Consider the following 12,894-nt stretch of genomic DNA (forward strand, 5'->3'; position numbering starts at 1 on the left):
ACGTTACTATAATTAAATAAAAGTTATATTAAAAATAGCGTAGGCGTAGCTCACTTACAGCGGGTTTTATAGAAAACCGGGCTTTGCTTGGAGCAGCGTTCCCGAGCCGAAAAGCTCTTCTTCTCGGAGCCTTCGAGCACTCCGGGGCTTCCGCCTCGTGCTAGGGAGGTTCCCTAGGCTTTTCGGGGGATTTCGGGGCTAGAGAGAGGTTCTAGAGAGAGAGAGAGAGAGTAAAGAGAAGAAAGAATGGGAAAGGTGTGAAGAAAATGAGGGTGGGAGAGGTGGTATTTATAGGGTGAAATGTGGCTGAACTTGGTGCCACATGTCACCATCTGGTGGCAAGCCTTGGGGAGAAAGCAATGGCCAAGATTGTGCCACATCACCCATTTTCGCACAGCACACTTCCGACTTCTAAAATCCGTAACTTTCACATACGACCTCCGTTTTTGACGTTCTTTATATCCACGCGTAGGTAATAATAAGATCTACAACTTTCATTTTGACACCGTCAGCTAATTCTCGACCGATCTTAAATTTAACAGTACAAGGAGATTATACTGTTAAACGTCTGCGTAAAATTAATAACTTCTACATACGGACTCTGTTTTTGTCTGTCTTTTTACCGTTGATTTCCTATTAATGAGATCTTCAACTCTCATTTATGTTGCGTAAGCCAAAAACCGCTCGAACTAAAATTCGAGTTTCAGGCCGTGCACTGCTAAGCCGAATCTTAGAAAAATCATAACTTCTTCATACGAAGTCAGATTTGGGCGTTCTTTTTATCGATGTTCTTAGTTTAACATATTCTACGACTTTTGTTTAGATTGCTAAGGCTAAAAAGTCTTCTATCGTAAAGTCACTATTTACGTTTCCCGGTGTCGTGCCGGTTTTGTCGTAAAACTTCGGCGGGCCATAACTTCTTCGTTATAGCTCGGATTTCGGCATTCTTTATATGCACGGAAACCTTGAGACATATTCTACAACTTTATGTAGAGATATTGGGATTATCTCACACTTTAATTTTGACGCTCATTTTTATTCTTTATTAATTATACATTTATAATTAAATAATAAACACATAAACACACATAATTCACATAATACTCAAATATTTCATATTTATTACTTCAAAAAGAGTTACAATAGTTGACCTAGACTATTACATTGACAAAAATGCTTAGCCCTGAAAACCCGGGCGTTACATACAAGTATGGCAAGGAGGGGCACATTGCTAGGGATTGCCCCAAGGGATCAGGGCCGGCCCGTGGGCATGGGCAAGCTGGGCGACCGCCCCGGGCCCCCAAATGCTACAGGGCCCCAATTTTTAAGTTGTTATTTTGGTTATATATTAACAACCCATTACTTTTTAGCCTATTGGACTACTTTAAACCCCAATATCCAGGAACTAATCCAAAAGATGAAGTGTGGGAGAGAACGAGACTTACCTGGCATGCGTCCTAATTCCAAGGCATCGTAACTCTTCAACAGTCAGATTTCTATAGAAAATCCAAACATTGTCATGGAAAATCCAAATGACGTCTTCTCCAAAAGTAAGAGTTAAAGATCATTCTTTTATTTCTTATTCAAGATTTCAAGTTAATCGATTTCTTTCATTCTTTTCTAATTTTCTGAATTCATCCACAACAACCATTAGTGAATCGAATGTTATTTTAGAATCGAGAGACTGATTGTGTCTCGTTCTTTTCACGATTTCAGAAAACGGAAAACTCTATTGTTTCTCTTCTTGTTGTCGATTTCCTTTTTGTGATATAGCACCAATGGGAAGTTAATCAGGTTATTTGATTTATTTTAGGAATCTGGTCTAGAGATTTGAATCGAGAGTTCCAGTCACTGCCTCAATTGGATTTCTTTCTCAATTTCTAGAAATTTGAAGGTTTAGCTTTTAGAATCGACTGTTAGAGATGAAATTGATTTTTGATAATATGACTGTGAATCTCTGTATGTTCTATCGCTCTTGAAATTTCTTATTCTTTTTTGAAATTCGATTTTTATGAGGTTGTTCAAGTTAGAGACATAATCAAATGTTAAATTTTTTTAGTTAGAGACAGTTCTTGAACTTTATTGCTTAATTTCGATTTGTAATGTTAATATTCTTATTTTTGATTTGTGAATGGTACTCTTTTTTTATTTCTATTTCTATGTTTTTGATATATATATATATATATATATATATATATATATATATATATATATATATATAATTTTCTGTTGTTATATAGTTTTTTCAACCACTTCCAGGTTATTAACAACAACAAGTATTCTGGATTTAAGCAATTCACCTAACGCCTTTGTGTCGATGATAAATCAACTTCAGTTGGAGGTCAACAACTTATGTACAAGTTAATGAAGAAACAAAGGGGATGAGACTTTAGTATTTTTGTACTACTAATAGCATTGTACTTTTATTTTTCCCCATTCTATGGTGTACGAATTTAAATGTATTGTTATGTATGTATAAAATAGTGTAATATACGAATACATAAAATTATCGAAAGGGCCCCATTTTTTATTTTGCCCCGGGCCTCCAATTGTCTTGGCCCGGCCCTGCAAGGGATTTATGGTTTGCTTTTATTGCAACCAGACCGACCATCGGAAGGCCGAGTTCCCTCAGCTTCACCAGGGATCTGCGCCTACTGCTAGGGTTACCGAGACTCGGCCGGTGAGAGCTAAGGCTCCGAAGGCTCGTGGGAGGGCTTTTCAGTTGACTGTAGAGGAGGTCCGCACGGCGCCCGATGTCGTAGTTGGTATGTATTCTTTCGTGTATTTACTTTTATGCTGAGATATTGTGCTTATATTATGATATGCGTAGGTACTTTTCTTGTGATTCTGTACCTGCCTTGGTATTATTTGACACGGGTGCGAGTTGGTCTTTTGTATCTTTGGCTTTTAGCCAGCACATCGGTATTGATCGGGAGGTGATGAGTCGACCCCTGCGGGTTTCTATAGCGGATGAGAAAGCGGTATACGCCACTGACATGATTCAAGGATGTGTGCTCGAGATTTTTGGTGTCAAGTTCCCTATAGACTTGATTCCTATAGCGATGGGGGATGTTTGCGTCATCGTGGGCATGGACTGGTTGAGTAAGTTTGGGGCAGTCATTGACTGTGAGAGACAGCTGGTGACTATACGAGACCCTAGTGGGGGAGTGCTTACTGTGTATGGCGAGGGGACCCGGTGTGGGTCAGCGTTTTGTTCGGCTACCAGGGCGAGACAGAGTTTGCAGCAGGGCTGCAGTGGATTCATAGCCTATGTGATGGACACTCGAGTGGCCGCGGGAAGGCCAATTTCGGTTGACGAGGTTCCAGTAGTATGCGAGTTTTCGGATGTGTTCCCCGAAGACTTACCAGGTGTGCCTCCGGAAAGGCAAGTGGAGTTTCGTATCGATCTGGTTCCGGGAACGGCGCCCATCGCCAAGGCGCCTTATCACCTCGCTCCACCAGAAATGCAGGAGTTATCCTCGCAGCTTCAGGAGCTGTTGGGAAAGGGGTTTATTCGACCGAGTAGCTCACCTTGGGGAGCGTCGATTCTATTTGTCAAGAAAAAGGATGGTTTACATCGGATGTTTATCGATTACCGGTAGTTGAACAAGTTGACGGTTAAGAACCGGTATCCGTTACCTAGGATCGATGATATGTTCGATCAGTTGCAGGGGGCATCTTGGTTCTCTATGATAGACTTGAGGTCGGGTTATCATCAGATGAGGGTTCGGGATGAAGATATTCAGAAGACTACATTCAGAACTCGTTATGGACATTACGAGTTTGTGGTGATGCCTTTTGGGCTCACCAATGCCCCGGTTGAGTTCATGGATCTTATGAACAGGGTGTGCAGGCTGATGCTGGATCGGTCGGTGATCGTATTCGTTGATGATATTTTGGTATATTCGAGGTCTAGGGAGCAGTACGAGGAGAATTTGAGGGAAATTCTTGGAGTATTGAGATCGGAGAGGTTGTATGCCAAATTCTCCAAGTGTGATTTCTGGTTACGAGAGGTCCAGTGCCTAGGGCACCTTGTTAACCAGAAAGGGATATTGGTCGATCCGGCCAAGATCGAGGCGATGATGAGATGGGAAGTGCCGAGATCGCCTACTGAGATCAGGAGCTTTATGGGATTGGCCGGCTATTATCGAAGGTTTATCAAGGATTTCTCCAAGATCGTCATGTCGCTTACTAAGATGACCCGGAAGGGTGTTGCATTTTCATGGGGACCGGAGCAGCAGTCCTCATTCGAGACCCTTCGTCAGAAATTGTGCGAGGCCCCGGTGCTTGCACTCCCGGAAGGGATGGAGGATTTTGTGGTATACTGTGATGCATCTATATCTGGATTAGGGGCGGTGCTTATGCAGAGGGGACACGTTATAGCGTATGCTTCGAAACAGCTGAAGCCTCATGAGTCGAGATATCCCACCCATGACCTGGAATTGGGGGCTGTGGTGTTTGCCAAAATAATTAAATACCAAAATAATTAAAGAAAATAGAAAAAAGAAATGAGAAGGGTAAAATCGTCTTTTTAAGTGTATCAGGGACCAAAAACCCAGAAAAAACTTGATTTTGGACCTACCATGCAAGTTAAAAAACTTTTGGACACTATCCAAAGTTTTTTGCAAACCACAAGGACTAAATAGTTGTCTTTAAAAATCAAACTTTACAAATGCAATAGATGATATTATGGAATGTGGATGCTCGCTTCACTTTTCTTGTTTCTGTTTTCTTCGAGTAGCACTCAAAATCCACAAATAAAGCAAAAACCTTCCACGCTTTTCTGATTTTCTAGTTCTACCCACCCCAAGAACACACACTAAAAAAAACGAACTCTTGGATTAACACACACACACACAAAAATGTGGAGTCTGTCTTTTTTTGTTGAGTCCATTCACTTTATAGAGGACCAAAACATTTGCTGATGTGATCTTTTAGAAGTACATAATCAGAAGAATATATTCCTCCACTAAATAATTGGGAGGCTAGGCTCTCAAATTTCAAGCAAACCATTAGGGTTATCTCTTGTTTATTTGGTGTTTTGAAGTGATTTCAATCAATTTAAAAAGCTTCCATTTATATGCTCTTGTTGTGATTTCATCTTCTAAGTGAGTTCAATGCAAAGATAATGTACTACTTAAAATGATAAACGACACAAAATAATATAATACTGTCGAAAGCTTAGTTTATTACTCTTTTTTGCAAGCATATATTAGCTCATTTACATGTAGATGTTGAAATTGAACATTTGGTATATGAAAAAATATACTTCAACCTTTATGCCATGTTTCAATCAACTCTAATGTATGCATTAATCTTTAACACAAACACTTTTTTGTTGGTGTCATATGTTTCAGATACAAGTACTAGATGGATATGTGGTAGATAATTTAACCACACAAAATGAAACATTTTGATTAATAACAACATTCAAATCGTATAAATGTTTCCAAAAATAGAGCCAAATCCAGTAATTTAAAGTTGCCAATCAATGGGAGAAGTAGCTGCTTCCTCCAAGATTCTATTGGTACGAGAAAAATGTCTGCACATTGCCCCAATAATTATCAGCAATAACATTATTTAATAAAACTTGTTACTTTTTACTTTTCTCATATTTAAAAATACAAACCTGCATCCAAAGAATCCCCTATGAGCAGATAAACCAGAAGGATGTGCTGCTTTCAGAATATGGTGCTTGCTTTCATCAATCAACCTGCACAATGTTTCCAAATCATGTAGAGAATAAATTTTCAATGTGAAATTGATATTCATTCTTTAAATAAAGAAAAACTATTCCCATAAGTACCTGGATTTTGCTTGAGCATAGTTTCCCCAAAGAAGAAAAACAATTCCTTTTTTCTTTCTAGAAATTGTCTCTATTACAGAATCAGTAAACTGTTCCCATCCTTTCTTTGCATGAGAATTTGCTTGATGCTGCCTAACTGAAAAAAAAAAAAAAAACAATATTATATATAGGTGTTTCTTTTGACTTAATCCATTCAGATAACTCAAGTGACTTAGTCTTACCGGTGAGAACAGCATTGAGCAACAGAACACCCTGCACATAACAGTGTTGATGTCAGATCATATTTGTTTTAACAAAATAAAGACACTTAAACATATTAAACACTAAAAAAGATTTTCTAAGATTCAACAAGAATATAAAAATTAGAAGTAAGTTTGATGACCTGTACAGCCCATCGTTCCAAATTCCCATGAGAAGGTATTGAACACTGCAGATCCTGTTGAAGTTCCTTGTATATGTTTACCAAGCTTGAAGGTACTTTTATACCTTCTGGAACAGAGAAAGAAAGGCCCATGGCTTGACCAGGTCCATGATATGGATCCTAACATAAGAAATTCAATGTGTTAATAATTCGCCAATTGATTGATATGAGTTTTGTAAAAGATACGAGCAACTTAATAAGCAACGACAAAGGGGATTTTGGTAAGCACCTGACCAATGATGACAGCTTTGACCTTGTCAAATGGGGTTGAATTCAGAGCATTGAAGATCAGATGTTGAGGAGGGTAGATTGGTATGGGGCTTTGTATTTCAGCCTTTACAAATTCATTCAATTTCTTGGCATAGGGTTTTTGAAACTCTCCGGGAAGGGCTTCCAACCATGTTTCTTCCACCAATAGTTCTTCCAGTTTCATAGACCCGAAACCCTCGCCTAAGCATTTAAGAAAACAAATGACAACCATATCATCAACATAGAGATTCATTGAACCATAGATGTAACTTTTCATTTTTGCTTTCGTGTAAGGAGGAGTAACAAATACGCTAGCGATTTCATATAAATGGTACACAATCTATTGATCGAATCAGAATAAGGAAAATCCATGTCTAGGAACTTACCTGAAGTGGATTTCGAGACTCTCCCAGCACAAATTTTGAGATTACGTTTGGCTTTAGCTAGGGATTGATTGAACTGAACCCTGAGTTTCTGTTCATCGTTGAGATTCGACGAAGGTGAAAGCTGAACTCCACTACCGTCAACCGATTCTGATGTGTTAGATGGAAATGGAACAGCGTTGGTGGTGGGTTTTTGGGAAACCGAAAGGAAGCTTTTTTTTGAAGAAGATTCCAGGGACGACGCTGCTGCCGCTGCTCCTTTGGAGCGTTTTGCCGGTGGGAAGAAATCTGTAATGGCTTTCGCCGAAGCCATTCTGTGGTTGGGATTTGTGAAGAACAGAGGGTTTTTCTGGAGTATTATGGCGGGAAATGTGAGGCGCGAATATAGAGACGCATAGTGATGGTTCCAATTTTTGTTGCAAGAACGCATAGAAATCGATTAGGGGAGACGGTAACACTTCCATCTTTTAGGCTCGAATTTGTTCCGGACAAAATTACAAAAGTGGTTCCTTTATTATCAAAATTAACAGGTTTTTGGTCAAAAATGTTTTGGAATGCTGAAGTGTTTTAATTTTGGATATTTGGTATGTATATGATACTTAGGTCTTTTGATTTGCACTTACCCGGTCTGGTAAGAGCACCGGTCAGCAGTCAGACTGTTTGATGGGCCTCCATTGTGGCTGATTCGGCAAGCAGTAAATGACCAAGGGGCTGACTTGGTCCAAAAAAAGAAAGAGGATGACTGATACAAAAAGCCTAGTCTTCAATTTCTTCTCCTATGCCCTAATAGAAATCGCTTATCGTTCTTCCCTTCCTTCAATACATCGCGACAACAAGCAACAATATTTTTCCTCCAACTTCCGGCCGCTTCACCTCCTGCGCCGACGACCACACAGCGCCGGTGAGGAGCTCGACTGCAGGTAATGTTTCTCCATTTTTTTTTCCTGAAATCACAAAACCCTTCATGTTTGCTGTCAAATTGATGATTTCATTCTGAAATCAAAGTTTGAAATTACTTCTTTCATTATTATTGGATTCAATTAGATTGAAGGGTTAGCATAAAATCAATTCATAATGTGTTTTTGTTTATGAAATTTGATTTTATCTATATGAAGGAATGAATATTTGTGTATGAAATCTGATTTTCTCTGTATGAACTAATGTGTGATTTTAACATGAACTAATGTTTGAATAAAATAAGATTTTAGGTTGCTAAAATGAACTTATGTTGAATATGGTGTGAAATTATAAATTAAAAAGTGTTATATGCTTATGAGATCAAAATTTAATTGTATGAAATCAAAATATATGTTGTATATGCTGTTAAGAATGTGATGAAATCACATTTATGCTTGATTTATTTGTAAATGTGTATTATGTGGATGATTAGCTATTTTCCCCTTTTTTACAATAGACATGACAGATAAAAGAATTAAGGTTAGTTGGAAGTCGGAATTGGTGAACAAACTTTTTTGGAAGCATGTATACAAGAATTAACAAGCAATGGTCGGGAGGGTAGTGGCCGAAATGCAAGCTCATGGGCTGTGGTCGCGGAGAAATTGAAAACATATCATAATTTTGTTGTCGAGAAAAAAACAAATGAAAAACCGATACGACTATCTAAAAGCAAAGTATGCAGTGTGGTTAAAACTTAAAAACAAAACATAAAATATTTATGATCCTGTAACGAATTCTTTTAACATGATTAATGAAGAATGGGAAGCGGAAGTGAAGGTACATATATACATATTTTTTAAATTATATTACTTTTTTAATACTTTAATAATATTTATTAAATTTTCAAACAGTTGAACAAGTAAGTAGATAAGCTGAGAAATGCACCCCTCTCTTGCCCTGAACTTTGTACCCAACTATTTGAATGGGCGACCTCGACCGGTGTTCACAGTTGGGGGCCATCTTCGACACTACCTCATCCCAATGAAACCTTCAGTACACATGATTTTGAGGATACAGGGATGGAAGAGCCAGCACCTCATGCAGATACCCCAAGCTCAACAGTACCTCAACCTACTAGTGAGGAATCATCTGGGCGGACAAAAAACAGGGGGGGCAAACGAAATTGTCCTAAAGAAACCACACTTGATGATGAGTTGAAAGAAGTTGGAAAATAAATTATCAAGGCTGCACAAGCATTCACGGAAGCAAATAATCTTGACAATGAGATGGATGCTTGTATGGCGAAGTTGACAAGCTTGGAATGGGGAGAATATGATCCGAAATACACTACTGCTCTTATGTTATTTGCTGAAAGTGCTGGTAATAGGAAAATTTGGTTGCGGCTTAACTTGTCAACTTGTGAGTCGTGGGTAACAAATGTGGGAAGAAAGTTTGGATTAGTTGTTTGACATTAGTATGTTATGGTTCATTGTTTGACATTAGTATGCTATGGTTCATTGTTTGGCATTAGTATGTTATATTAATTTATATGTTATGGAATGTTATGCTTTTAGTATTTACATGTTACAGTTTGTTATGTTATGGATTGTTATGTTATTGAGTGTTATGTTATTGATTTAAATGTAATTTGTATTTGATATCTAACAGGACACATGGATAAAGAAGGTAAATTTCTATATTTCCTTATATTCTCGTGGTATTGGTTGATGTTGGTTCGACAAAGGCAATAAATAGTTAAAAGAATAGGAGCTAGCGAACAAGTAGCAAAGGGGTATGTGTATACGCAAGATTTTAATACACGGATGTCCTATACAATGTTACGATATGATACGTCTTTCACAAGATGCATTTGTACTATCATGCAATCACTTTACACAAATAAATTGGTTGCAATGTAGTAGGATGATAAGCGTTGAAGAGAAGATGGCTATGTTTATACATGTTACAGGACATAATGAACGTTTTCGAGTCGTTAAAGAAAGATTTCATCACTCCACACAAACGATTCACAAATGTTTTCATGAGATCTTACGTGCAATGATGTGTTTTTCACCAGAAATTATAGTACGAACCTCATCTAATCCAACAAGAAACACCTCAGAACGACATAGACGGCTAATGCACGTATTTCCCGGAGCAATAGGTGCACTAGATGGAACACTTATACATGTAGTTGTGCCTATTGATCAACAAACTCGTTATAGGGGAAGAGGAAAAAGTGAATGTTATCAAAATGTACTTGGAATTTGTAATTTTGGTATGATATTCACCTTTGTATAAGCTGGATGAGAGGGCATAACACATGACTCTAAAGTTTTGAAAGAAGCTGCATTTAACCCGACTTCCGGATTTCATTCCCTCCACCAGGTTTGTAATTTTACTATACATTTTATTATCTATATTATTTATACGATAAATTTGTCAATCATCTACAGATAAATATTACCGTTGTGATGTCGCATACACCAACACCCGTGGATTTATGGCTCCCTACTGCAATACTAGGTATTGGTTAGCCGATTTTCGAAGAAACAGAGCTTTAACAAAGAAAGAAAAGTTCAATCATGCTCATGCGCAACTTAGAAATATCATTGAACGTCCTTATGGTGTATTGAAGGCGAGATTTCCAATTTTAAAACAAATGACTCCTTATCCTTTTTCAGTGCAAAGAGACATAGTCATTGTCTGTGTTGCGGTACATAAATTCTATAAGGAAATACGATATTGAAGATGAATTATTTATGAACTTTGAACAAAACACTATGGTTACTCCTAATGTGGGTGGTGGAGGAAGTGAGGGCCAACACTATGACTCAGTCAGCATTTCTAACCCAGTCAGCAACTATCAAACGACCCCTTAACTTTTTTTAAATGATAATTTTATCCTTATGAATGATGAATCATTTCTGCAGCCAAACTAGGATGACTATTTATAAATCTCTTCTTTTAAAATTTATTCAATTATTATACATTACTTTTTTTAAACAACCAACGAGACCTAAAAGTAAAAACTAGCAAGCAGCTAGAAAACAATTACAAGACGTTCATAGGATTTTGAAGCCTATTCATCCATCCCATATGACATTTATTATTTCTATTAGAATACCGTAAGAAAGAAATTTCTTTTATCGAATCAATAATCTCGTTTTTTCTAATCTTTCCTGTTCCAAGCACCACGTTATTTCGAAATCTTCACATATACCAAATACTGGTACATGTTATCGCATCAGCCACCCTTATTTTCTTCAAATTCGTGACGTCATTATCAATGAAATTGAATAACTAAAAAATTGTATCAAAATCGGAAGGAACACCATTAATCCAAGAGAAAATGGTATTCTAAGTTCTAGCTATCACTTCACACCTAAGAAAAAGATGGTTGATGCGACCTGGCCACCAGACGTTTACGCCTTATGCCTTTGATGATTCTAATCAGCCTGCGAGGTCACAACGAGATAAAACCCTCAGCTTTTCTCTAGGAGGAGGCTCCAAAGAAAACGCTCTGACGGTCAAGTCAGTATATAGACTTGGGTGTATCTTGGGTGAATTAGGAGAGAGCGACTTACCTTCCAAGGTACTGGGGGTGGCCTTTTATATTGAACCCCTTTGCTAGTCCGTACACGACAAGGACGTCAGACCCGACAGGATCGGGGACGCTGATTGGATAATCGTGCTCCTTAATCTGTCAGAGCCAATGATTGGTTCAGGTAGTAATGCCATGAGTATCTTCTTTATCGCCTGGAGCCGTTATACTTTTGTCATGAAGTGGAAGGCACCCCTGGTGGGGTCGAGCCTTCTCCACGCTCGCCCTGCTCTGTCAGGTTTGTCCCGCTAGGAGCGGCGTGCCTTAGGCAATTCTCTGGTGTATCTGGGCACGACTCTTCGTTCGTGCCAACAACACATAATCAAGTCCCCTAGTCCAGTAGTCATAGTGTTGCTAGACTACCTATGATGTTCTTGATGAGTTTTAATACAAACAATCCTATGTGTGCATGCAACCCTAATTGGATCTATGTTTTCACTATTAGACATACAACTTTATGAACACAAAAAGAAACCTAGCATGCATCTGCTATTTTCGAAATTGACATAGGAGAATAGAATACATACCTTTTGTTGTTATATAGTAATAACAACTATTTCCTTGAGTTTCCCTAGCTCTTGAAAGCAAGTACCACAAGTGTAGTACCTCTAGTGGCTCACAAACACACTTTGAGTGAGAGGATGAATATGAGAGCGAGGAGGAAAGGTACTAAGCTCTAAAATTCGTCCCTAGTAGGGTTTTCTCAATGAGTGGTCGAATTCTAGTGCCTTAGGGTGTTATTTATACTTGAGGCTAGCTAGGGTTTCAAGGTGGAAACCCTGATCCCTTAGTTTAGGGCCTAAGCAAGCCAATGGACTCCTTTCCTTAAGCCCTTGGACGAAAACTCCTAGATCCTTCTAGGATTTTCATTCAATACTTAATAAAGGTGATCCAATAGCCTAAAGTCTCAACTATCAAATAATTACCAAACAACCCATGTACTTTTAATTAATTCATTTAATCCCAAAATTAATCCCTAAATAATTTCTTATTAAATACTAATTAATAATATGATTCCAAATAAATATATTATTCATATAATATATTAACAAATCATATTTATACCCCGATTTATAATTCTTAACAATAAACCAGCCTTTCTCCTCAACAATCATGCTATATAGTCACCAGTGTGAAGGCAACCCAAAAGGACCATGCTCACAATTGGGTAAAGTACATATCAAAATAGTTATGGACTTAGACACTAATCCAACAGTATCCCGCTTGGATGAGTCTAATAACTATTTTACGTATGACTTCAGAACCTGATCAGCAATCGTAGCTTTCAAAAACCGTTGTCAACTCTGATATTATCAGAGGCGTGTCCTTTAGATGAGGGATCATGTATTCCTCCATTCTAGATATCATATAGACACGAGACATGGATTATAATCATTCTCTCATTCTATGTGTTGTTTCCTGATTTCTGATTTATGATGACTGATAACAGACTACAATTGAACACATCAACTTAGTCCCGACTTGGCCAAGCGCTTCCGATGTCATCACTAAATCATCTAGGGGCCCAAACATA

At 38.1% G+C, this 12,894-nt stretch overlaps 1 protein-coding gene and 1 long non-coding RNA gene across 2 annotated transcripts; one reads left to right on the forward strand and one right to left on the reverse strand.

Annotated features, from left to right (window-relative positions):
• Positions 1 to 5,287: 5,287 nt before the first annotated feature.
• UNG (uracil dna glycosylase) lies at positions 5,288 to 7,307 on the reverse strand. Its single transcript, XM_078971866.1, has 7 exons — positions 6,863 to 7,307; positions 6,457 to 6,677; positions 6,189 to 6,347; positions 6,028 to 6,058; positions 5,807 to 5,942; positions 5,630 to 5,713; positions 5,288 to 5,542 (listed from the first exon to the last, which is right to left on the reverse strand). Exons 1-7 carry the CDS (start codon positions 7,287 to 7,289, stop codon positions 5,476 to 5,478), a joined length of 1,125 nt encoding a protein of 374 aa, XP_078827992.1. The 5' UTR covers positions 7,290 to 7,307; the 3' UTR covers positions 5,288 to 5,475.
• On the forward strand, positions 6,145 to 9,336 carry LOC145013063 (uncharacterized). Its single transcript, XR_013664817.1, has 4 exons — positions 6,145 to 7,310; positions 7,463 to 7,779; positions 8,274 to 8,593; positions 8,668 to 9,336. It is a non-coding gene; the product is annotated as an uncharacterized LOC145013063 (long non-coding RNA).
• The last annotated feature ends 3,558 nt before the right edge of the window (positions 9,337 to 12,894 follow it).

Source organism: Lactuca saligna, chromosome 8, assembly GCF_052625555.1.
Source record: "Lactuca saligna cultivar CGN05327 chromosome 8, ASM5262555v1, whole genome shotgun sequence".
Lineage (NCBI taxonomy): Eukaryota > Viridiplantae > Streptophyta > Magnoliopsida > Asterales > Asteraceae > Lactuca > Lactuca saligna.